Source organism: Anser brachyrhynchus, assembly GCF_964034855.1.
Source record: "Anser brachyrhynchus genome assembly, chromosome: 20".
In the NCBI taxonomy this organism is placed as follows: Eukaryota; Metazoa; Chordata; class Aves; order Anseriformes; family Anatidae; genus Anser; species Anser brachyrhynchus.
In genome coordinates this window covers 9,080,108-9,106,424 of record NC_137713.1, presented here as the reverse complement: position 1 = coordinate 9,106,424, position 26,317 = coordinate 9,080,108, and the positions used below count along the sequence as shown (strand labels likewise).

Below are 26,317 nucleotides of genomic sequence, written 5' to 3'. Positions count from 1 at the left end.
TAAGGGCTCGCCCAGCAAAGAGCACAAGAGCACCCAGCCCCAGAGCAAAGCTGGACGAGGACCGTGCCCTGTGCTCCCCGTGCAGCCATCTCCAGCCCCTTCTTTTCCTAGAGCAGAGAAATGCCCGAACTTTTTGCAGTTTTGCCTTTGTTTCCCAGCACCCCACGGCTCAAAGACACCTGACCATGGGGCCAGGAGAAGCCGACAGGTGGGGAGGATGCAGGGTCTGGTCCTTACCTGGGGCACGGGGAGCAGGGCCAGCGCCACGTGCCTGTGCCCATCACTTCTCATCCCAGGGGAGGGAGAGCAGCAGCAGGTGCCTGACTTCAGCCACAGAGTTTATTGTTTAGTAATGAGCTCACCACACCAGCAAGCCAGGACAGGGGTGATGGTACATGAATACATATCTGGAGTAGTTACACAGACCGAGATTTGTACAGCTTTTGTACAGAGGAAGAAATAAAATGAATCATAACAAAATAGACATTAGCAGTCAAACCTTTTTTTTTTGTCTTTTTTTTTTTTATCATACTAACAAAATCCGATAGCCAAAAAATGACTAAGCTACAAAATTTGTAATACATACTGTACGGGTAAAAGGTTATCATCCATTTACACATCTAGTATCACCTTTATTCTGGTAACTTACATGAGGCCTATAGGATCTTAGTGTATTAATAATTCCCTACAAGATAGTGTTGAGCTGCTAAAGCTGCCAAACAACAGAGTACTGGAATTTTTGTTAAGACGTTTACAGTGTCATTTGCATTACTGTGTTTTATTGAAACCCTCATGCACCTCTTCTGCAAGCCAGAGGAACCGCTGGGGTAGGCAAGAGCCGTAAAGGCTGGGCTGGTGCCTTCACCCCACCGTGCAGTAGGGCAGCAGCAGGGTACCGCCCCTTGCTCCAGGTCTCCAGCTGTTGCAGGAGGAATAAAGCTGAAATCACCAACCAAGACTGATTTTTTTAATTTTTTTTTTTTTTTTTTACCCTTTGGTCAAGAGGGTTATAGAAGAAATGACTGAAGATGGAGCAGGACGTTTTCCTGCCCAGCACGGAGCCATGATATACCTGAATTTCTCAGCCTTCAGCAGAAATCTGTCACTAACCGTAGTGGTAGCGAGCCAAGGAGCCTGGCGGGCACGGGACAAGCTCCTGCTCCGCAGCCTGCCCCGTGCTGGGGGGACGCAGCCCCCTGCCGGCTCTCGGGGATGGAGACAAGAGCGTGGCTGAAGCCAAAGGGGGAGTAAAGGCACAAACAGGAACCAGTCCCTGACCAACGACAAGAGATGGGTGCATCAGCGCTGCAATGCCCTTGGAAACCTCCCCCAAAGAACAAAGCCAGTAAGACCAAATATTGAGAAATACTTTATACACCACCACAAATAGGCAAAAATAGCAATTAAACTTACAAATAAATAGAGGAGCCGGGGAATCTCCTTGTCCTTTCCGAGTTTGTCCCTAGTTTGGTCTCTGACAACCTCTGCAGAGCGGCCACCGGAGCCAGGTATCCTTGGGAAGCCTTTTGGTGAGGGAGGACATGGCTGGTGGCCAGCCCCCTCCTGGCCACCTCGCAGGGGTGAGCTGAAGCCCAGACTGTGTGATAACGTGTCCTGTGCCCGGGAGCAGCTCCCATGGACCTGCACCTCAAGGGGGGTGCGGACACAAGGGACCCAGCTCCCCCCCGCTGCCCTTTTCGGCACAGCCTCTGCTGAGAAGTGCCATCAGCTCCTGGCTGAGCCGTAGGGAACAGCACAGCTATTTACAGCCGGAGAAGACCACCAGCATTAACTTTAAACCTGCTCTGACCCATCTGCTGCTGTCCTGCAGTCTCACCCGAGCTGACCGGGAGGAGCCGTGGGACTGAGCCGCTCAGAGGGGACGGTCCCTGGGGGGAGGCAGGAGCCAGCTTCTCCCCCAGCCTGAACCAGTGCTGACTTGGGAATTCCTTCGTGGAGCCACCTACATGCTCCCCAGAACCACTCCTGGGGGATCCTGCCCTGTGCGGAGCCAAAGGTTCGTCAAGGGAAGTGGAAAATAAATTATGAAACAGAAGGGGCTCTCCCACCCGTGGGTGTCCGGGAAGCCCTGGGCTTGGAGGCAGGCGGCAGGACAAGGAGCACCCAGCATTGTCCCGCTCTGCTGCCACCAGGAGCTGTGGCAGTGACTTCAGGGCCATTCAGCCAACAGAACTTTGGGAAACACCAACCCTAAATTCTTAAAGACAGCATCTCCTGCTGAGGTATTTGCTATTGCAAGCTGTAACAAGGAATGCTCTCTGGGATTTTCTGAAGCGATGGAGTTGAATACACCAACCAGAAGGATTTTTATCCCCTGAAACATCCCAGTGCTAGGCAGGTTGGTGGTAATCTTCCTGGTGATTAGTAAGAACTGATTAAACACTTCTACAAGGCAGGATGGGATCCCACTTGAACCATTTCCAGCCAATTAAATCCCACATCCTTCCCCCCCCCACGAGCCAGATTTAAGCCATGTTTTCTGACCCACTTTACTCCCCTGAAGTTACCTCCCTCTCTCTTCCTTCCTTCGAGTGGGGGGAGAGCTCATCAGTCCTGCAGCGAGTGAGCGGGGCCCAGCACTATATCGCAGCCTGGATGCAGCCTTGCAACCCACTAAGAAGAAGTGGCACAGTTTCATAGGAAATCAGGGCAAGAAGAAATGAAGCTGACATGCCGTGGTGTTCGTCTGCCCGTGGCTCAGATCTCCTCTCAGTGGCCTCTTTTCTTCTCATTCACGGATGTCTCCTCATAACACAAGAGCTTCTGAAAACTGGAGGAGCCAGGCACTAAGGGAAGCCTGGTAAAATATTGCTATTATTTTTCCCTGTAGTATTAAACAGTGAAGCTGAACTGGACTCTTTCATAGGATGCTGTTTCACAGCTTTAAGAGCATATTCTCCTCTTACTCCATCCTAATATCCCCAGGAGCTGTGGTGCAAAGATGCAGAGAGGAGAAAAGCCTCCAGAAGAAGGAACAAGACCAAAGAAACCACATGCTTCCTTTGCGAGCCAGCCAGTACCCACTGTCATGGCACAAGGAGACAGCAGCACCCACCTGCACGCTCAGGATCCCAACTGCAAATTTGGGTGCTTGCCTGGGCCTGCACTGCCCTGCGCAGACACGAGAGCTGTGCGGACTCCAGACTTGGATTCCTTCCGCTCCAATTGCTCGTATTCATGTCACACACAGCATTTCTGTACCCATCAGATATAGACAGCCTGCATGAATGCTCACAGCAGCACCTTAGTTTCCTCCATTCCCAGAAGCAGGGGACAGACACTATACCAAAGCCAAGGGCAGGCAACCCCCAATTAGCTGTTAAATTAAACAGGCAAGGAGGGAACCACCTCCTCAAGGCACCTGTCCCACACTGACTGCAGCCAGCAGGGAGCCCTCAGGCTGGTGACGCTGGGATGTGGCTGGCTGTGGAGCCTGGTGCTCAGGAGACCCAAAAAAGATGAACGTGAACCAAGAAGACCAGAACGGGCAGCCTGGCTGCGGCCCAGGTATCGTTGGGCCTGCCCAGCGACCTCTCTGCAGGGAGAGACCAACCAAAATTGAGTGAGGTGTGCCTGCCCCTCATCTCAGAGCCACCACAGCTCCTTACCCACACAGCAGTGGGTAAGAAATGAAATAAATACCCCTCTAAAACCAGATTATTTCCCATGACATGCTATGATACAAGTACTAAGTGAAGCCTCCATGCTCCAGAACCAGATGTCTTCTGCCAGGCGAGGAAGGAGACGCTTCCCCACACCCCGTCCTCCTCAGCCTACGCGTACCGGTGCGAACCATCAGCCCAGCAGGTTTCACTCGCTTGTGCAGGTCTTCAAGACACTGGGGTGGGTGGAAGGGAAGGGACACACCATGGGGGAAGCGTGCTACCTCTGGGCACGTGCTTTGGAGCTTAACACCACAAACAGATCCCTTTGCAGTTCCTGTGGGGTTACAGGGACTCACTGACACTTCAGCTACCATCGGGGGCAGCTGTGACCCAGATCACATCAGACAGTGGGACAAGGGCAGCTCAAACAATACAAATTCCACAGTCAAAATCAATACAGGTAAGTACCAAACCCAGAGAGATCTTTCTGCTTCCTCCTGGAACAGTGGCTGTCTTGGAAAACTGGACTCCAGGATTGTCCTGATTACATCAGTTAGTACATTATAAACATTGTCCTGCTTTAAAGTGAAAATACTGTGTCTAGTCTTTTGGAGGTGCTAAAGCCAGATGTGGTATTGGTTTTCCTGACTGGGCACAGGAGCTGATACTGGCATGAAATGATCCTCTCCACCTCTTCTCCATCAGAGATTCTCCTGGAAGAAAAGAGACCTAGTTAGTGAAATGAGGGGAAGCACAGAGGTCTTTTTACAAAATGGGAAACTAAGCCACAGAATTGGATGCCAGGAGAAGGGAATTCAGGCTCATTATGCCCTGACCCCCTGCACTGCCCAGTAGGCCACACTGCCTCTTCCTCAGGCTGGCCATCCTGCCTGTAAGGACATGAAGCTTAAGGCTACAGACCGTGCCCTACATCATAAAGAACAGGGGACACCAACAGGGCATGTTCCAGGAATGCCACCCATTTAAAGGCTGGCATGTAAAGGGCATGTCCTAGCTGATCCCGACAGGAGTCATACAGGTACTGACCCAGAAGATGGAAGAGCTCTCTTCCAAGTGCTTTCCCCTAGAGCAAGGACCTACTGTCCCTCAGCATGCCTCTCACTAGCATCTTCCTGATGATGCTGAGAACTTTTAACAGTAAGATGATGTTCCCACCACACCCGGGAACCAGGGTTGTGCAAAGCCCCGTGTTCTCACTGGAAATGACATGGTCAAGCTTTGCTGGCAGACCTGCCTCCATTCAAGCCCTGTCCCCAGCACAGCAGGCAAGAAATGACACCAAGCAGTCACAGTTTTAAGCAACATTCTGCTTATAGCTTACCTCTTGTTTGTGGGATTTATCCTGCTGGTGAATCCCATTAGCAGACCCAGAATTTCCAACAGTCTGCAACAGAGAACAGACAATATTTACTGAAGAGAGACCGAGCCTAGCGTTTGCCTACGAGGGCTGAGGTCTGGCAAGACCGCCTTCTCCTCTCTTAGCAGCCCAACACTCAGCAGCCACTCCATGCAAGGAAAGGGGAATGCAAAAATCCCACATCAATTTTGGCAAGAAATTTCCTGACCTCTGCATCCTGGCCCAATCCCCACATGGGGGATTGTGTCCTTCCCAGCTATAAAATATCCCCCGAGTTTCTACATGGACACAGAGCGGCTCTTCTGACTCTCAAATCCTGGTAAACAAACCATCAGCCAAGGGCAGCATTAGCTGCAAAACACAGCACAGGGAACATCACAGCAGCAAAAAGGACATTTGCCGTTCCCCGTTTCCCATCTCTGGGGACGAGTCTGGCAGCCAGGACAAGCTGTTCTATCTTTAGAAAGCACAAGAACTTTAAACATTTATAATGTTTCTTTAGGAGGGATAATATGGAGCCCTTCAGCTTCAAAATGACAGCACAACCAGCACAAACAAGGGAAGAAAGCTGCAGCTTGAAGACACAGCATGCCAGATGTCAGTTGCTGGGGTCTCAGTAATCAGATTCACAGTTGGTGAATTGCTGGTGACAGCAAAACCAGAAGTTACGGGGAGACAAGACTGCAAGGTTTAAAACCCATCATATTTTAAAACCCATCATATAGGGGTCCCAGCTACTGTTCTTGCTTTGACCGTGAAGGTGCATAATCAGTTCCACAGAACTGCAGGTTAGCTTGGGCAGGAAAACCAGACAGAGACAAACTGAGCTCTGCTTTGAGAGCCTGCACTGCTTGTCTGGATGGATGGCAAGAACGATGCCACTGGTCACTCAGCCTTGGGGTACTGCACCCATGGCCAGGGGGAAATACAGGCCTTGTGCGAAGCAATATACCCGACCTTGCCTGTAGCACACCCAATCTGCACACTGAGCAGCTTTCAGGTGCCAGGAAACAGGTTTGAAATTTGGTCTCAGTACATGATCATGATAATGAACACAAAGTGGTGTAATTTGCTTCAAATTAAATAAAAAAGCTCCCTGCACAATCACTACAAGTTCTCTCAGAAAAAGGTCTGAGTGCCAAATCCTTGTCATTTCCTGCAAAGCTGCAAGATCAGGGTCTCCCAAGACATGGAGAACAGAAAGAGCCTCTTCCTCTATTACAGGACAAATACTTTGCAGCTGCAGACATAGAAACAGCAAGGCAGCAATTAGCTGACAATGAGACGAAGACACAGAGTGCCATTATGCTCCCTCAGCTCCTGCACCTCCTCGTCTAATAGCAAGGCCGGCCATGCACATCAAGGGCTGCAGAGCAGTGGCTGACTAAGCCTGCAAAGGGAGAGCAGCAGCAGCTTGTGGTAATTAGAGATTTCCTCCTTGAGCACGCTGTGAAGGCTTTGCAGACAAAGGGAGAGCAATGCCAAGCCAGATCCCTGGGCAACAGCTGCTGCTGGCAGAGAGGAGACAGGAGGTCAGAAGGTAGTGCAGAATGGGTTAGAGCAGAGATGTGGCTTCTAGAGAAGAAACATCAGTTCCCAAACCATTGTGCCACGATCTCTTTAGGCCAGCAATGTCCCCAGGCTCAGCCCAAAAGCCCCTGGTTAACAACTCCCCTTTACAGGGGAAAGGATGAACAGACATCATACTGAAACCAGAGAGCTTTGATCCAGACTTCCTTGTAACTTAGACACTTTAAAAATCTGACATCAATAGAAGTTTGAAGCTTAACTTCCCTCAGTAATCCCCTCTCTGTCTCTTGATACCGCAGTTTGTAGTTGAAAGCATAATACTATCTTGTTGTATCTCCGGGATTTCTTCAGCATGAAAGTATCAAAGTAATACCGGGGATAGATTAGCTGACCTCATAAGGTCCATTCCAATTCACTTTATTTAAGATTAGTTATTTTCTACAGCTGGGGAAAAAATAATTACCACCTGCACCACCTCTGGAGACAGGAATGTGAACAGGAGGATTTCCTGTTCTCAAGGGACTCGGCATTAAAGCAAACAGAGAACAACTTCTCCCGCCCCTCCCATAGCTTACAACAGATGAGGTTGTCACGATGCATTTTCATTTGACACATAGCAATTACAGGAGAAGCTAAAGTAACTCTGGGGTACTGACAGGATTATAGCATGCCTTGGACTGCCACAAACTTGTCATCACGACTACAGCTGTCCCGTCTGGTGCTGGCAGACGGCTGCTGCACCGTGGGATATAAAGAGACCGTCTGCAGCAGTCTGATGCTCAGCTGAGACAGCAGAGCTTTCAGGGCTGCAGCTTTTACCTTGTGCTCTCCTCCATGCAAACAGCTGTTTGGAGAGCCTGCTAACTGCAGGGAAGATGGTGAGAGAGGAGGGTACATGATACCCCGGGTTACCCCCCACAACTCCCACCTGTGCTGGGTGAAACAAACTCTGCCCATTCTCCTTGTCTACTGGCATGTTCTGTACTATTCCAAGGTGTCTGCCCGAATTGTAGCTCATTACTGCACAAGAAAGAAGTTTTCCAGTTCAGGATTTAAGTGAGAAAGTATCAGAGGAGCACTCTGTATCCGGCCTCTGAGGGCCATGACCTGATTGCAGACAAGAGAAAATACAACTGGAGGAGAAAAAAAGGACATGAAGCTAAAAGCTTGGCATGAGGGGCAGGTCACTTCACAGGAGGAATCAGTCAGGGCTTAGACACCACAGGTACGAGATAGAAGAGGCCAAACATGAAGAATCAGTTTATTTGCAGCCTTCATTTTCACAAAGAAGGATGCAAGACAACAACAGAAGCAGTTTTGCTTTTCTCAGAAGAAGCAAGGGGATACTAGAGTAAGTCAGGAAGAGAAGAGTGACTTGAACGGGAACGTTAATGGTACAGAAGCAAACTTAGATCAGATACAGATGCCTCCAGGAGCTCATAAAAGAAATGGAAAACATGTTCCCAGAGTCACCTCTAAAGTTTGTGCTTGAGGACTGCAAGACAATCCTCTCAAAGAACAGACATGGCAGAAATGCTTAACTTCCGTACTGTAAGTGTTCTGGACACTCACAGTGTCCTTCAGAACACTTATAGTACGGAAGTTAAGGACAGTATAGGAGGAATAAGGACACTTAAGAAATTTTCCTAATGACGGCTTGCAATTTATTTTGTTTTGAAATCCAAAAAAAGAAATATTTCTCTCTTCAGACAGCTGTTTGGAAACAACTACAGCGCATCCCAAAGAGTACTCTAGACCATTACCTCTCTCTCAAAGAGATGGCAAAACCTGTATATAAACTTTCTTCCATTGTTCATGGGCAAGGAAACGCAGTCTTGTCTGGGTGAATTTAATTCTCCCCAAAATCCTTCATGAGATCTGTGCCTGTAGTGCAGAGGTATGCAGCCACCACATCACTGTACACAGAGAACAGTTACTCACACTGCAACCTTCCTCAAAACACCACTTTTAGCAGCCATTCTTACAGAGCACAAAAGGATCTGTAATTACCAACTAGCAAGGCTTTTGTTAGTTTTAAACAACATCTGAGAGAAGAAAATCTTGCCAGGCTGCTTCTAGCCAAAAGGAAAAAAAACCAGCTGACTGCATCACCTCCCACAGCACAGGGAGGGATCCCAGGGGATTGCTCAGGACAGATGACTGCCAAGGGCTGAGTGACCTGGGAAATGAGTGCTCTACCTGTGTTTTCTCTGAGGAAAGCCTCATTGCTTCCATGAGCTTCTCCATCTGGTGGCCCTGCTCCAGCGCGTTGCGCAGCACATCCTCTGTGCTGACCAGCCGGTGCTGCAGCCGGATCACTTCTGACTCCGAGGAGGGGTCGATCAGGGAGTATCGCCTCTGATCCGTTACTGATTTTTCCTTGTCCTTATAAAACAATGAGAGAAAAGCTTTAGATACAAAACTATAGCCACAGAAACAAAACATCACAAATTTGCAGTAAATAATATAACCATGTTTTGATTTCAACAGTAGATGGGGTCAGAGCACAACTCTAAAGGCAATCATATCAAATGCAACCAGCAGAAGTTCAAATTTATTCCCAACAGAGTTCAAACAAATTATTCACGTTTCAACCACTGGAGGCCACTGAAGTACACTGGAATTAGAGGATGTTGTTTTACACATCTTCTGATCTAGGAATAAGCAATATGGGGGAAACTGACTGGCTTTCAATTACTGCCAAAGATTTTAGCCCTGTTTAGCCATGGATCTAAAATCTGTGGGAACAGGGAAACAGTGGAGGACAGCTGGACATTTCATTGCTTAATAAGGTGCTGCTAGGCCAGGCCACAGCTCACAGGGAGAGTCATGGAAGTTCCCATCAGAAGCTCACTAGCAATGACAGCAAGCCTCATAACCTGGAGTAAAGGTGAAGTGCTAAAATCCTCCCAGAACAGCACAGAACCCCTCCAAACCCCTGGCCAAAGCCAGGAGGGGTTGGTTTTGATGCTCTCACCAGCACGACCAGTTTCTCTCGCAGCCCTTTGATGTCATCTTTGAGCTTCTGCTCCTTCAGCCGCCACTCAGCTTTGTGCACCTCCCGGCTCAGGTCCCGCTCTGGCCCCGGCGAGTGCCGGTTTGCCTCCAGTAAGAGCGCTCTCAGCTCATTCAGGCTCCTGGAAGGAGCAGAAAGAGGTGAAGACATCTCCAGAGGCTGCACACCACTGGCACTGGAGTGCCAGGCTCCCTCTCACCTTTGCTACAAACCCCAGGAAAGGCAAACCAGCAAACCCATCCCAACTCCCACTTCTACAGGGGCTCCAGATCTCCTCTCCCCCTCTTTGTGCCAGCTTTGAAGAGTCTGAGACCCCCACAGGCCCCATGTTTCACAGCAGGGCAGCAGCCAGCTCAGCTGACTGGTAGATGATGATATTCAGCACCCATATGGGCACTGAGCTGCGTCTTGCGGCTCCTGATGAGCAGTGAAAGGGCAATCCCTTCAGTAAACAATTGCCCCTGTTTTTAACCAAATTCCCTCATGAATAGGAAAACTAGGGGCTGGATTTCAGCAGTTCAACCTGGAGATTTCTTTTGGGGGTGAGTTACAGGACTCTGAACACACGTACCACCCACCCACCCCGTCACCAGCTCCTGTCCCTCAGGCCCACACACTGACCTTTCCTTCTTGAGCAGCTCCTGGCTAATCAGGACCAGCTGCCCTGAAGCATCATGTGTTTTCTTGGTCAAGGCTTCCAGCTCACTTTCCAGCCTCTTCTTCTCTTTTAACACTGAATCTGCCTTCTTTTCTGCAATTTTGCACTTATTTTCCAAAGCTAAGAGAAGCAGAGGATACAGGGAGGAAGAAAGGTTGCTTATTTCTTTACTCACATTTCTACTTTCTGCCTTCCCCAGTTCCCAGTTCTAGAAACACAGGCCTGGTGAGCTCTCGATCTGGCCCTGCTTAAGGGGAGATCTCAGACAACACACCCAGCTCCATTTCTTTCAGCTTTTGACATTCAGTGAGCCCAAACCCCTCCTCACTTCATACAAATGTCTTCTGCTGGATTTGTTCTCTTCACGGACTGAAACCTCTGAACAAATTCTTAGCAACAATGCCCACTAACAGGCAGGCAGTGTCATGTCTTACACCTGCCTCTTTGAGCACCTGGGCCCTTATTAACAAAAGTACAAAGGATGAGCAGAGAAACGCCTTGTTCCCACCGGCACTGGATTAGGGAAACTTACCACTTACTTGGGCCCTTAGGGTTTCAGTCTGGGACACCAGCGATGACACCTCTTTGTCTCGTTTACTCAGCTTGTCTTGGAGGTCTTTAAACAAATGAAAAGAAAAAGGGAGATTAGAAGCCTGGAAAACACTGTGCAAATCAGGAAGGTATGGAGCATGGGGTTTAGGGTCAGGGAGCATAGTGCCAGACAGGAGGTGTGACAGGGGCATTGCTCACTGCCTCTCACCCTATCCAGGCATTAGCAGGCAGGATACAAAGCTAGGAGGTCATATTGGACAGGTTTAAGAAAGAAAACACAATGGGGGAAAAATAAATAAGAACGAAACTTTAATAAAAAAACACAGGAAAAGAAATAAAAAACCTTTCAGCACATTTCCTTGGGTTACCTACTGCACTGGAAGGCAGACACTGTTTCAAAAGACTTATTTTTTTTTATTCTGGAACTGTATTTCCACACTGAAGAGCTGTAGATCTGAAGCATGATGCTTTTAAGGCTCAAGTCTGTTTTTAAAGTGCATCCTGTATGTAGTTCGTTCAGCATGAGGCCACATGAGCATGAACTGAGCAGGCATTATAAGAGTGGTGGCTGATGGACCTGGTTACGTTCTGCCCTCATGAGGCACAATCCCTTGTCAATCAGCATACAATTTGGTACAACATATACATCATCCTGTACCTGCAAAACCAGCGATGTGAGACACTAATATATAGCAAGCACTAGCAGCATATGGAAATAGGAGTAAGCACCCCCGTCTGAATTCACAAAACCGGAGGAACATAAACTAACCTAATTCCTACTGGGTAAAATATAAGTTACTGGGAGAGTCACAGTAATCTGCTTAGATTGCTACATCCTTAGCGGGACTTCAGAAAGGGCTGTGCAGAGAATGGACTCCTTAGAGGTGCATAATTGAGAGAATGCTATGACAACCACGAGTCACATTTGAAAAGAGAAGCGACAAGTTAGTGGTTTAAGATCACCTTTGTGATCTACGCTGGAAAGACTTCTCTTCTAAAAGCAATCCTAAGGAAATAAGGAATAAGGAAACGAGCCCCCTGGGAATGAACAAGGGAAGACAGGACCTGGGAGCACCTCGCATCAGCCCCAAACAGCCCCAGACCCAAGCCACCCGCAGCAATGTGGCAGCACATCACTCCCAAGAGCGAGGGTCCAGAGACTGCCGGGGCCATGCAGCTGTAACCTTGCCGGGCCTGCTGTTGCTCGGATTAGGGGTTACAGCTTTGTGAGGGAGGCTGAACACAATTCAATTTCAAAGCTACGTTACACAATTTTCCTTAGTGCATAAGCTTTGGGCTTTATTCAAAGGATGGATTTGATTTATAGTGAGCTTTAGTAAGCTTAAAGAAAAGTTTCTAGGAGAGTACTGCTAATGGTAGATACAAATTACATTTAGTGACTGCATTTTACCTGCTGTAAAATCCCTGATGGGGTGGAGTGTGCCCATTTCCCCAGATCTGTCTCCAACCTGCACCACCTATATGGTGAGTGTGCAACAAAAACAAACATCCACCTCTACGTTTGCTCAGTTTAGAGGGCAGAGAAGAGCCAGACAACAAATGCCACGCAGCAAAATAGGAGATGAAATGACTTCCTAAGCCCCTTTCACACAGCTGTGCCTGCAAGAGCAGAAAGTCAGAGAAAGGGTCCCTAGGACAGGGTGCTCCATGACAAAAAGAGCAGTGTCATACCTTCCATAGTCTGCTTCATCCTTATCTTTTCTTCTGAAATGTCATTAGTTTCAATCATCTGAAATAAATATAAAATATGAAAGACAGAACAGCCCTTAACCCGAGGATTCAAAGCAAAACCAAGAGCCACAAAGCCCCATCCAAGCAGAAGTCTACCTGGCATCTGTGTTAGGATGTTTTACATCCTTCTTAGTGGGAAACAAAGACTTTTGTGGAGCTGCTTCTACAGTTGGGTACTACTGAAGGTAAACAGCTATTGTTTGAGAGTGCCCACAAGCAAGAGCTGACTGAGCACAGCAGTGATTCACCCCAAAGGGAGAGGGGATCAGACTTCCCCCCCGAGCTCTGGGTCCAGCTTCCACGTGCTCAGAGCGATGGAAGAGCTGCTCCGATACAGACCAGTCACCTGTGGCTAACGATGGCCAACATTCAGCCCAAACAAAGGCTGCAAGTACTCCTCAGCATTCATCCTGAGGCCTTTCAGGCAAGGTTTTCCTCGGCTTCTAAAGAATCTAACTGCATCCAAAGTTGTAAGAACAGCAATAAAATGTTGATAATAACTAATAGATAATGAATGATATTGATTAAAAGCAAATACTGGTCCAGATAGAGGATTCTGTCTTTTCCCCACCCTCTTTTGCTCATACTGTAATAAAAAGTGTGACTGCAGAGCTCACAGCCTTGCAAATACAGCTCGACTCAGCCAGCAATGCAGGTATATCAGTATTTTAGTCTCCTAGTCCGGCACTTCTCCATAAAACACACCCTTTAGGATGACTGTTCTGTCACCAATCCCATTGGTGATACTGTCCCAAGTTGGTGACACATCCCACTGTCACCAATGCTGCAAGTTCCCCCACTCAAAACAATGCTTGAGGATGTCCATCTTATCTGTCATCTCAGTGAGCCTTGAACATGGAAGAGATCCTTCTTTTCATCAGGTGCAAATACACTTCGTGAGGTGGACATCTTGGAGTAACACAGCGCTACCCGCAGGTACCCTGCGCACGAAGCACACAGGCTTAGCTCCACAAGACTGCCAACAGAATCACGCTGCCTGCAACGTTAATAATGCCAATAAAAACCCCGCAGGCGTTCACTCAGCATTGTTGAAAACCTCAGGAAGGGCACAAAAACTGCCTGCCTTCCTGCTCTAAAGCGACAGTCCCATGAGAAAGCAAGACAAATGGCATCAAACTATGCCCAGGCTCCACGGGGACTAGGCCACAACAGCAATAAGATGTGTGTGCGCTCTCAGGGACATTGGTTTCAGTCCTGCACGGTCACCCACGAGAAGCACAGGCTGTCATCTAGGTGGGGATCCTGTCGTTCGCATCCCTTCCCATTTCTTCTTCTTTTCCCACAAAATCCTACACCACATCTCTCCAGACCCAGTGCAAGTGGCTAGGAGATCCCAGGGCAATCCCAAACACCCTGGAGAGAGGGTGGCCACTGCACAATCCCCAGCCCAAGGGAGATCTGACCCATCCCAGGAGACTTCACCTCTGCCCCCGTCAGGGTAACTTCTCCCTGCACCAAACAGTTTCTGCCTTACAGCATCGTTCAGCTGCACACAACGGCCTAACACCCATTTCCTAGATTCCAGGCTTCATCTGAAGATAGATTCAGGTAAGCCATCAGCAAGAAATTTTGATACCTGTCCAATTTTGGTACCATGCAACTACCAGCCCATGTCTTCTAACAGCTGACAGCAGCGATTAAAACCCAAACTTCCCATTGCAGGGGCTAAAATTCAGCACTTGAAGCCTCTTCAGGGCCAGCAGCCTTCTTTGGGACCCGAGCACATGGTTCCCATCCAGCAGCTGCTGCGGCCACCGCTGCTGAAAGCCCCAAGGTCAGGCCCCAGGAGCTTGTGTGTGCTGCAGGATACGGCTTTAGCAGAAACAGGAGCACACCCAAAGGGGGGAGAAATATCCTGCCTGATGTACTTCTGGTACGGAAAGTTATTTAACAGCTCTTTGGAAACAGAGTTATGGCTCTCACTTGAAGGAAAGAAGGCACATTCAATCACAAGACACATTTGTTTGCTTAAAATATTTGGATAGTTAATACTACAGTCACATTAAATTAGCTATGACTTTTTAAAATAGAATTTACCCTATGACACTCAAAAAGTTCTCACCCATGCATTTCTTCCCATGTTTTCCTGATTTTAATTGACACACACTTAAAATAATTATTTCAAGACTCCCTGGTTCTAATCCAACACCAATAAAGTCCCCCAGAGCCCTCTCATTTATTTAAATGGCTCTGGAACAAGCCTCCAGTTTCTTCTTTTACATTCATTCTTGTTTAAATCTTGGCTATAATATGTGATGTCTTGTAATAACAACCCGCTTCTCCCAGGGCCACAGCTGTACTTATTGTTCATGACTCTCTTTACTAGAGGAAATATGTTGAGCAACCCCTGAAACCCCACTAATGCTGTAGATCCCTCCTCAGGCTTTCCTCTCCCAGCCAGCTGAGCACGTCTCTTTGCAGGCATGAAGCTCTGACTTGGCCAACAGTAATTTGTGGGCTTGACTTTGCTGCCTCGCAGTGCGACTGGTTTCACTGGGACTGCTCATGTTGGAAAATTAAACACAGGCATTATGTTCACTTCATTGACACCTCGACACGGAACAGATTGTATCCCCAGGGACAGACACCAAATGAATATTCTCAAAACATGCGCATTTCATGGCTCGTTTTCATTTTCCTCATCCCCACGGAGCCAACTTGCAACTTGTCTTTTAGCTCATGCAAAAGCCATACACAAAGAGGGGTCCAGTCTGGAGCCGGGAGCAGCAATCTCCCCACTTCACTCTAGAGCAGAAGATGTGAGAGAGCCATGAACAAACGCGTGTCCCTCTGCCATGCCACAAAGCCAGGATCACATCCCATGGCAAACAGCCAAAAGAAAGACTCAAAACCACACAAAGGTCACAAAAAAGAAATTGACCTCCTTATATTACTACTGCTTTTATTCTAGCCTTCCTTGGGAGGCTCAGGACTCTCGTTCAATTTTATTTTCCAGGCTTGGTGTCACCCTGACCCTTGCTAGCAGCATTTCCGCTGCAATCCTCACAGGCAGCATTTGCCCTGTCTCTTTAATATGCTGCGAGGCCACACTGCTGGCACACACCTTTCATCCAACACATCGGCTCAGTCCCACTAACAGAGGCTCTCAAATCATGCTCCACGCGCTGAGCAAGCCGTGCATTCTCTCTCAGCATGGGCAATGCCTCTTCTTTCACCCTGTCCTCCACCTACCCCTAAAGGGCCTTGCTTGATAATGCACCAAGGCTGCTGCAGCTCCTTGGAGGACAGACTTATCGTAGAAATGATGCTTTTCCAGCTAAGAATGCTGCTTGCTCAGAATGAGTCTGCTTCTACCAAACCATGACAGCCCTATTCTGCTGCCACAGAACTAATGTGGCCTCAAACCCAGATGTGGCCCACTTGCTTCTCTTGACTCTCACTTTTCTACCCGTGCCACTGTACTGGCTTTCAAGAATGGGAAGAAACCCTCAACGTGGAGATGCTCTGCAGAAAAAGCATTATCAATGGAAATTAAAAACATCCAAATACTCTGAGGCACAGAAGCCTCAGTGAGTTGCACAAGACCGCAGCTGAGCACTACCCCTAGGAAGTGTTATTAACAGTGATAACGAATAAGCAAAGTGACCCGAAAAGCATACATTTGCATGCTGAGAAGGATGCAGGGCTTCCATGGACTGCAGCTTGTTCTCTAAGACAAGCACTTTTTCCTGCAGTCTGTGGATCTCCTGTTTGCTCTGGGCTTCTGTTTTCTGTAGCGTTTCATAGTCCAACATCTTCTTCTCAGCTAAAGAAATCTGCTCTTTCAAGAAAGCTATTGCTTGTGTCTGGTCTTTATATTCACTGTGAAGTTTCTCCAGTTCATGCACCCTCAGCTCCGCATCTCGACACTTGTCCTTCATATCTTGGAGCTCAAGAAGGTGCTGATTGCTTTTGGTTTCCAGTTGCATTTTCCAGTTGCTGTTGCTTTTTTCCACTTCATCCACAGCCTCCTGCAACTTCAGTTTGAGGCTCTCTTTCTCCTTTATATGAACAGCTGTCTCAATGTCATGCTTTGCTTTCAGGTTCTCCAGCTCAAGCTGGTGCTCCATCTTTATACTCTCCACCACTGCCTTCAGTTCCACGATCTCCTTGTGCTGGGTGTCGGGGCCAGTGTTCAGTGTGGCTTTGAGGTCCTCCAGAGACTTCTGGTGGTCAGAAGCTAACGTGTCCAGCTTGGACTTCCAGTTGTCCATGAGCCCCATGTTCTCGTTAGTGGCTTGCTGAACCTTATGCTTTAGGTCAACGATTTCTTGTGAATACTTCTCATTGATGGCTTTCAGCTTCTCCATCTCCTGCTGGTACTTCTTTAGTGTCTTCTCGTACTTCTCCTTTAGCTGGCTGCTCTCCTTCTGGTGCTCCTTGTTGGCAGACAGCAGCTGATCACGTAACCGAAGAGCCTCTGACTGCAAGCCAAGGTGATGCTCGGGAGCCTCTGCCTGGTGAGAGCTCCTCAGGCACTGCCGGAGCTCGTCCACCTCGCTGCGCCTGAGGCTCAGCTCCTCCTCCAGCTGCAGGATTCTGGACTTCTCCGCTACCGTGGTTAGCTGCAACATGACAGGGAAGACAAAGTCAGTGCCCACCTCTCATCGCTGCCCTCTTCCCTTTAGCAAACGTGCTTCAGTGGAAGTAAATCCAAAGTACATTAGTCAAGGTTCAAATAAAAAGAAAACCCAGCGCCCTCCAATCTGAGTACAGTTTTGCACCAGGGTAATTATAGCTAACTGCTATGCCTTTGTGCCAGTTACAATTTGTTTTTCAAATACGAACCTCTTATTCTCAAGAGATAAACACATACCTTTGAAATAACCCTTGAAATTTGCTAGAGAGCAGCAACAGCAGTTTATGAAAAATAATGTCCCGAAAGGCCATTATATTTCCAGACCAGGCATCTTGCCAGATGATGCACAGAGGAAATGTGACTGCACATGCAGGAGTATCACAAGCATTGAAACCAGCATTAAACATATTGTGTTTCCTTTCGTGCTCAGCAATCCTCAGCCTACAGACCCCACACCTGCAGTGTAATTTGTTTACCCTGGTGTAAAAAGGAGAAGGGATTTTACAGATGAGTACTTGTTAGAGTTTATTAACAAAGTAAAAAATGACACAGAAGGCTAGAGGATGCAAGACAATAAATCTAGCCATGGTTAACACTGAGCACAAGGTCTGTGGGTTGGTGCCTGACAGTCTGAACACAGCCTAACGGGGCTGAACTACCTGCTGGTCACAGGGAGTTCAGCGTGCTGTGGAAGAGCAGAGATAGAAGAGGAGATTTGACAGGGTGAAATATTAGAAAAAGGCTCAAGAAACCAAGAAACCAAGTGAATCTTCCAGTGTCAAAACACAAGTGATCAATTCCATTTCATTCGCCATTTCCCCCGCTAACCGCCAGCCCGGGAGGCTGGGTGTTCTTGCTTTTAGATGGGCACAGGGGCATTCGAACCATTTAGCCCTTTGGAAAAACCCCACATTTTCGTTTTCCACAACTCTAACAAATCCATTATATGGGAAGCAGGCTCACCGGAGCAAGTTCGCTGCTTCCCACACCGCACAACAACAGCATGAAAAAGCTTTTTTTCCCCACATGGGGCTGCATTTAGGACTGGGCACACAGTTCATACAGGCAGCACATCCTGCTGCTGGCTCAGCGTGGCTGAGGATCAGAGCTGCTCCACCTGGACCCACCACTGCTATCCTCCACCTCAAATCGCGGCTCCCACGGCTGGAGCGGGGGCACAGGGAATGCTGATTGCAATGTTATTTCCTGCCGCAGCCTTGGGGAGCCTCTAGGCAGAATGAATTGTGCAGGGTTGCAGGTATTATTCCGGCATGTTAATTGAATGATGAGTTGTGAAGAGCTCATGGGTCAAATGGTGGCATGGGGCAGAGAAGCAAACTCAGTCTGAGAAATGAATCCTCCCCACAAGCAGCAAAGCTAGGATATATATAGTGCTATCACGTCCAGGAGAGAGAGAGAGCAAATAAAAATCAAACCAAACAAAAACCAGGGAAGCCTAAATTCAAGCCAAAACCAATCAACATCAACAACACAAACCAAAAAAGAAACCCAAAGCAAGGCGTCATGAGCATCAGCACGGGGAAGAAGCGCGCCGCTCTGCAGGCAGGGCAAGTGGGGGCGGATTACCCTGGTGTCCTCTAATTCTCTGAGGAGTTTTTCAGCCTGTGCCTTCTCAAACAGCAGGCTCTGCTCGAGCTCCCGTATTCGGGCATGCTCCAACTGCGTCTGAGTCTGGTCACACATGGGGAAAAAAGAAGAACAGTGGAGATGGGAAAGGGGAGGGAGGGGAGAGAGAGAGGAGAGGAGAGGGAAAGAGAAGGCTGCAACATCATCTTCAGTGTACAGGACAAGGAAAGGCAGTTCACAACAGGAGGAGAATAAAGATCCAAACAAGCAGGAGAAATCCAACCAAACAAAGTGATCACCACGGGATTTTACATGGTACTCACAGAGGCTATTCACAAGAAAGTGGGATCTGTGGAGGGAAAACATCCCTCTGCATTAACAAGCTGCTTCACTGTTTTCCTGCATCAATGCTGTACTGAAGATACTTCCTAAAAAGCAAAGCTCCCACCGCTGAGGACCACCAGTACAAGGCCCTTGCACCACGCAAGAGAATGCAAAGACCTTGCAAGGATTCTCCTGCAAAGACCTTGCAAGGATTCTCCTGCAAAGACCTTGCAAGGATTCTCCATTCTCCTCAAGAAAAATCACAAGGCACACTGAGAAGGCTTGCAAGTTCCCCTCCTCTTTTTGCTCCGGAGACAGCTTGAACCCCGCACTAGGCGGAAAAAAAGCAGGTCATACTGTACACAGCAGGTTGCTAAAACCAAAGATACGCTGCACTGGAAGTAAATAAAAAATTTAGATACCACACTGCTATATAAATCAGTGCTTCAGGTTTGAAGAGGACTGCTATGAATTTCAAAGTGGTTTTAAACAGCCTTGTACAAAAGACAACTTCAATAAAAAACAACAAAACACAGATGAGTGAGCTACACACACAAGTTTATATAACCTGCCCAAATCCCAGAGCACTGACTCAGTGCAGTGCTTCAGGACTCTTTCCCTTTAAAGCAGAAGTACCAAATAGTGGTAGTTGGTGGCAAACTTCAGGAATCCACAGTGACCGCTGTAATATCATGTGAAATTTCCCATAAATAAAAGAGGGGAATACACGGGAAAAATGCATGCAAACTCCAGCCTTTGCATTTTTATTTTTTTAAGCTTACAAAACCAACATATTCCTTTGAATTAAACTAGATCTCCCCCCCCAAAAAACAAACCACTCTGATCAGAACTATATTTTTTTACCTTTTATTTTCCATAAAATTAATTGCTTTCTGCTCTTGCTACTGGAACCAGTTCTAGTTTTGTTTTTTTTTTTTTTAAACCAAGTTTTAGCTAGTTGTCTAAAAATAATAGGAACTGAAGTTTGTAAAAACCCATGTTTCTCTTACGGCCCGAAAGATATAACTTTACATGCATTCACAGAAGGTAAAGATCAACTACCAGATATAGTCAGACTATTCCACATTTTATGTGGCCTATTTGAACCCCAAAGGAAGAAAAAGATTTGGTCTCAAGAGCCCAGACATTATCAAACACCCCAGATAATATCACAGAAAAGTTGATTGAATTCATCCTAATTCATGAAAATTAAGAAAATTTAATTTTGAACTGAGTGGCTTCTCCCACTCTCTACACAGCTTAAGATCCACATCCTAAGATGGAGCTCCAGGCTTGATTTTATTTACAGGGATAATTATTCTGTTAACACTAATGAATTTTCATCAATTTACACTTGCCCAGAATTCCTAAGTGAAACTTCAGCAATGTATACTTTTGAAATTACCTTAACTGGTGGCAGCAAGTCAGATATAAGCTACCTGAAGATGTCAACCTATTACAAAACTAATCTCTGATTCTCCCCAAAAGACTTTAAGATTCCTGAGATTGGCACTCAAATTTCCAGTCAAGCTACCCCAGCTCCACCTGGCATTCTTGCTCAGTGTCTACCAATCCTGCTATTTTCCAAGTCGGGAAAAATGTATCAAAATAGAGGAGGAGAAAAATCAGGGAAGAAAATTAGATCAACTGTTTTACAGTCCTTAACTATGGCTTTATTTAAGATTTGCATTGAAGTCCTGTGTTATTTTGTATTTTATGCAAATTGATTTTCCTAGTCAGTAGGGCTAACTCACAAATCCAAAGTTTCCCTGCACTTTGAGGAAGCTTGGATCTGAATTTTAGGGTTACTAACTTGAGGCTGAGAGCAAGATTTCCCACTGGTGTGCAAAGTACCACACAGATTCCATGAGACTGTTCCTTGACGAGATTAATGTTTCCTATAACAAGCCTTCTACCATAAAAAGCCTTTCATACAAGTCATGTTGTCCCCAGCCCCCTTTCTGCCACTGCTTTCCACCTTCCAAGGTACTCCAGCATCAGCATTGCCAACCAGGACCAAGAGGGTTGAGTTCATGACTACATTTCAAGGCTAAATGCACAGCTCCTTCCTCTTTTCTAAAGGTCCAAGTACTGGATCCATATCTCCAAATGCTGAAGAATTCCAAATCTAATCCGAGTGTCACGGAAGATACTGTCCTATAGGGAAACCCTAGATCCATGGAGAAGCGGATAATATTTTCTTACCATCATGCCTGGTATGGCCTTTAACTGCCTTCCACGGAGGCGCTACGAACAGCCTCTGGTGAGAAACTGGGGCAAGACAAACCACTCACCTCCCAGTACGCTGAGGGGCTCCTGGTGTAAGAGGGCTGGAAGACCCTAAGTGGGGAGACAACCGTCACTGGGTTTTGCTTTTGGTATTTCAGTGGTTAATTCACCTCTAACTAGGGATGCGAGGAGCTGTGCTGGCAGCTGCTGGCTTTGTAGTGACTACAAGAAGGATGTAGGATGTCAGAACACCTATTTCCCAGGAAACATACTGCAACAGGAAGGAGCACTTACCACCCTGCCTTCCAATCAGAGATATCTGCTAAGTGATCTACTTGTTTCTGGAAATCCCAACCGTCTCCACAATGAACAATGAAGGTGAGAATTAAACTCCAGTGGGACAATCACCCGTCTGAGCACCCAAATCCGACAGTACGGGATATAAACACTAACCACAGCCAAACCCTCCTACAACGCCACTGGTGCTGGACCCCTGGGGAAACCCTCAGTTCTGTGGATTGCCCCAAAACCAAGCTGCTCCATGACTCTTTCTCAAGAAGGTATTTGTTTCTCAGAGCAGAAGGTGGAAGCTGGGACTGAACTTTGTCAGCCTGCAAGAAGCTTGGTCACATCCTCAGGGCAAAGCAGCTCCTTTCCAAATCCACTGAAATTCAGATCTATCCCCAGTTTGGGACCTGCAGTCACAGGAGCGTTTATGCCACAGCAGCTTACCATCTCGCTAGAACATGTACTTAAAAAATACATATATACACCTGCTAGCTAACCCTGGCTCCATTGCCATTACTCCACAACTAGTCTTAAACACCTAAAGCTTATACAGGGACGATTCACTTATTTCAAAGTGACTGATGGATCAATCACCCTTCTCTAAAGCACTGGGGGAAACTGATCATCTGAAGACCTCAGGAATCAACAGAAACCTGATTTGGTACTCACTGACTAGACAGAAACTGCACTTGTCCTTTAGCAAAGGTCTGCTATCAGTGCATTGCTGATTTATACCCTGTCCAACATTACTCTGCTTTCTCTTCTGGATAAAGAGGAGAGGTTTAAACCAAGAGGGTCAAAGCCACAGCAACATGCTCCACTGCTTGGTTTTCACTTTTTCCTGGCCTGTTATTGATATGACTGATGCAGGTCCTTTGATTTTTCTGGCTGTTACTAACCTAGCACTCTAGGTGAAGATAAGAGAAATCCCACAATTTACACACTTAGAGCAGACCCTTGCCTTCACGAAATATTTCCTTTTCTTTCTTTGCACTGAAAAGTCTCATGCTCAGGCAGGACAAGCTCCTAACACCACTTCCAGTTTGTACAACACTCATTGCAGCAGCACTGCTCAGACCACCAGCCTTTCCAAACCAAAGGGTATTCTAGTGTCAAACCCCATGGGCAGAGGACTCCACAGGAGGATACTACAGGTCATACAATACATGGCATTGGGCTCGAATGGAATAGCATCTCTCACCTGAGAGACTGAACATGCCCATTAACCTCTACCAGGACACAGCAGGGACAGTGACTGAGCAGTCAAATCACTTCTACAGTGGAAAAACATACATTAAAATGCATTCAGATAATCAGTTTTTAACACTGCTTGGCAACTCATGGCAACATTCATAGCCAGGCTGGCTGGCTGGGATTAATTCTAGGCATCTCCTGGCATTACTAGTGATTGGGCAACATACCAAAGAACAATCTTCAATTTATACCGCAGTGTTTGCAGCAGGTCCACAGCCATCACTAAAGGAACTGTATTGTTCAGAGTTGAACAAAAGGTGGCAGAAATTACTAATGTAAGGCCACACATGCAACTTCAAGTTTTGGTGAGGGGGCTTACCTCCAAATCCCCCTTCGTTATGGATTCTTCCTCCACGCGGAACTGCAAGTCCTCCACTTTCCTGCGGAAGGGAAAGGGAGAGACAAAGTTACCAGTGACACCCAGATTAGCATCCCACCTACAGGCAGCGATTGCACATGGGCCTTCCCTGCACAATAAAAAGCTGAGAAAAAATGATGCAAGCTTTATATATCAACAGCTCTGCAGAAGCTAAACATCAAGATACAAGGAGCAAGACAGTTAAGCAAGCCTATGCATAGCAAGCATTTGCCTTTTTGTAAGGTACATGCTCCCAGACACGCTGGTCCTGCTGTACTATTTCTCAGCAAGCACAACTGCTGTTCATTGACACCGGGATCCTGAAAATAGTAAAGCCACAGTTTTCACTGTTTTACTTAGACCGTGTTATCTCGCAGCAGAGCACCGGGCAATTCCTGTGCCAAACGCAAATGGTCCATACAAAATACTCCAGGGCAATCAGAGCCTCTGCCTTCTTGGCAGAGGGTGAGCAATGCTTCATGTTGCCACAACACGGAAATGGTGAGCTACCTTGGCAGAAAAACCTTCAGAGGCTGTACAGGTCAATCACGTATAAATACGCATAAAACCCCACGCACGAACTCAAAAGTGCCTCAGAGTCTTTTGCAAAGTCTGTATCTTGATTGGATTTTCTGTTCAAAGTAATTCAATCTCCTGCTAAACTCATCCTTCTTTGTTCTCTTCACTGATTAAAAAAGGCAATAATGAGGATGTTGCACTGGTAGCCAGATGTAAGGACTCTGATTCAGTTACAGATAAAAATAGCTGTGGGTGTACATATCTAACTTCATAAACAAGCTTCCTTGTCTAAACCTCCTCTAATTAGAGGAGGCATCTGTTGATATTTAGGAAATAGCTCAGCTGTCTTGGGTTAAAGGGCCTCCTAGAGCTGGGAAAGTGAGCTGCCTACCCAGGGAACACAGAGACTTGTGCACGAAACAACAATTCATCTTCAGGGAGCGTTGTTCAATTGAAACCCACACCATTTTCAGTTTATTTTCCCCAGTTACTTAATACACAGAAACGTTTTTCCATTCCCACTGGAGAGTTCAATTATATATATGGAGCAATTGGCCTCCAAAAACGACAAGCAGATCTTCACTCTTATCCAAAAAGGAAATGTATGCATCATCATACATACATAGATGGGGCCTCTGGGACGTGGGGAGGCAGCGAATCACACAATGGCAAGGCCATACTGCGGTATGACTTGCCTTCCTCAGGAGGAACGTCTGCAAGATTAGCAGCACATCAACAAATAGATGGGGAAAGAAACAGTCTTTAGCAAAGCCACACTGTGGAGAAAGTATGGGGACCTGGGATTGCCCAGCCTGCAGAGTTCTCTTTATAACTCAATACCGTTATTTTATACTATATTGTTAACCCAGAACACCTGAAGGCAAAAGGCTTTGCTCCTTGTTGATACCGAATTCCCTTCTTTACTGAGCAATTTCAGTTTACACAGTGACATGGCTCAGTCTGGTTACAGTACAAAATTCCAAAATTATTGGTGTCACCAGAACCCTCCATTCTTTCAGACTAATAATGCTGCTTCTCCCTGCTCTGTGTCAGGAACCAAAAAACAGGGAAGAAGGTTGGAAACCCTCAGTAACTTCACTGCCCAGCAGGAGACCACAGCTATTTGGTCTTCAGCTGGCAGTGGTCTATAAAACCGTTGCCCACACTGTATTGTCAATGCAACATTGGCGTTGTCAAATGCCCTTGGACATGCAAGCAGCCTGTCAAATATTTACCAGGGTCCTCACACGAGTGCCAGCAGCTTGGAGTCATAATCAGGAATGGAAGCTGATAATGTCTTTTGTCTGAAGCGCTACATGCATTTGGCAGGGAAGCGGGTCCGACCATGCAACATCTTTTGGCAGAGAAGCAGAGCTGCCACCGTGCCAAGCATGAGCTGTCCTGGCTGTTTGTCTCCTGCCTTTCAGTTACTTTGCAACAGGGGGCAGGTTCAGCAGAGCGCATTCAAAAACCCTGATATTGCTCACATCACAAAAAATCAGCTCACTGCAACCCCAACAGGAGAATACAGCATCGAGTGACCTCTAAGAACCTTAAGACAGGAACGTATGAGAATAACTAGAAATATTCCCTTGTTCATTTGTGATCAGCAGCAGGCTGTCAACAAATAGGAGAAGTCACTGTACTGGACGCCCATCCCTAAATAAGTCATTCCAGATATGCAACTACAGCAACCTTGTTCTGAACTTGTTACTCAAAGCAGCACCACCTTTTCCTCCATGCAGGCAGACTGCAGTGGCCAAGACAGAGGAGCACAGCATATTTAAAATATGAGAAGACATCCAAAGATGACCCTCCTAGTAACTTTTTTTTTTTTTTTCTCCTTAGATCCAACGATTGATGTTCTCGGGTACAAGCTTCATCTCCCCCATGATTTCAGCTCCCCCACACCCATTCACTCCTGTTTTACCTCTTCTCTTCTTCCAGTTGGTTCAGCAGTTCGATCTTCTCCTTTTGCATTCCATCCACCAGTGCTCGTGCCCGCTGGAGGTTTCCCTCTGCCTCTGTGACATACTGCAGTGGTAAAAGAGCCCAAGTCACAAAAGTTAACCATGTCTGAAGTTCAGAGTTGTTTAAAAAAAAGGATCAGAACAAGGGAACAGAAGGTTCTGATGATGTTTCAGAAGCTGCTGTTTTAAGAAGGTGGATTTTCCAAAAAGCCCAGTATAAGTATCAAAAAAACTGCTGAATCTCCTCCAGCTGTAAATCTGATCTGTGTTTCAGCACCAGCCTGACTCGAACACTTTGGATAATCCAGCTCTGATCAGATTTAAACACTTCAAGCCTGAACAGTTTTGAAAACCTGGCCCAGGGTTGCCAGATCTGGTTCTGCCCTGGTCATGAAGCAAGAGTCATTTCAGAATTGCATGAATTCATTTGTTACTGTTAATTACTGGGAAATATTTTACACAAGGAAGATTTCAGCTTGCAGTTGATTTGCCATTTTTTTGCTCCGTTTCTGACAGGCAGGTATGGCCCAACACACAAAGATACACAGCGTCACCCCTACTCCCTGGTAGCTGCATTGGGTTTATAAACACAAGCAAGGAATTCAGGGCAAGAGCGGTGGTTAAAGAGCCATACGTTGATGAATAGCATAAACCTGTAGCTCTTTTCTTCACTCTT

General features: G+C 46.9%; 1 protein-coding gene across 6 annotated transcripts in view; it reads right to left on the bottom strand.

Annotated features, from left to right (window-relative positions):
* Nucleotides 1-328: 328 nt before the first annotated feature.
* CLIP2 (CAP-Gly domain containing linker protein 2) overlaps nt 329-26,317 on the bottom strand; it is an 81,355-nt gene continuing 55,366 nt past the window's right edge. For 5 of the 6 annotated variants that reach the window (XM_080562879.1, XM_080562878.1, XM_080562880.1 and 2 more), the window contains exons 7-17: nt 25,602-25,705; nt 23,114-23,174; nt 18,700-18,804; nt 16,154-17,098; nt 12,453-12,510; nt 10,741-10,824; nt 10,172-10,328; nt 9,512-9,671; nt 8,734-8,919; nt 4,969-5,031; nt 329-4,339 (exon numbers count right to left, since the gene is read on the bottom strand). In XM_080562879.1, coding sequence (XP_080419005.1) covers nt 4,328-4,339; nt 4,969-5,031; nt 8,734-8,919; nt 9,512-9,671; nt 10,172-10,328; nt 10,741-10,824; nt 12,453-12,510; nt 16,154-17,098; nt 18,700-18,804; nt 23,114-23,174; nt 25,602-25,705 — 1,935 coding nt within the window. In that variant the 3' untranslated portion in view covers nt 329-4,327. The remainder of the gene's footprint in view (nt 4,340-4,968; nt 5,032-8,733; nt 8,920-9,511; nt 9,672-10,171; nt 10,329-10,740; nt 10,825-12,452; nt 12,511-16,153; nt 17,099-18,699; nt 18,805-23,113; nt 23,175-25,601; nt 25,706-26,317) is intronic. The other variant, XM_080562883.1, reaches the window with a different exon arrangement.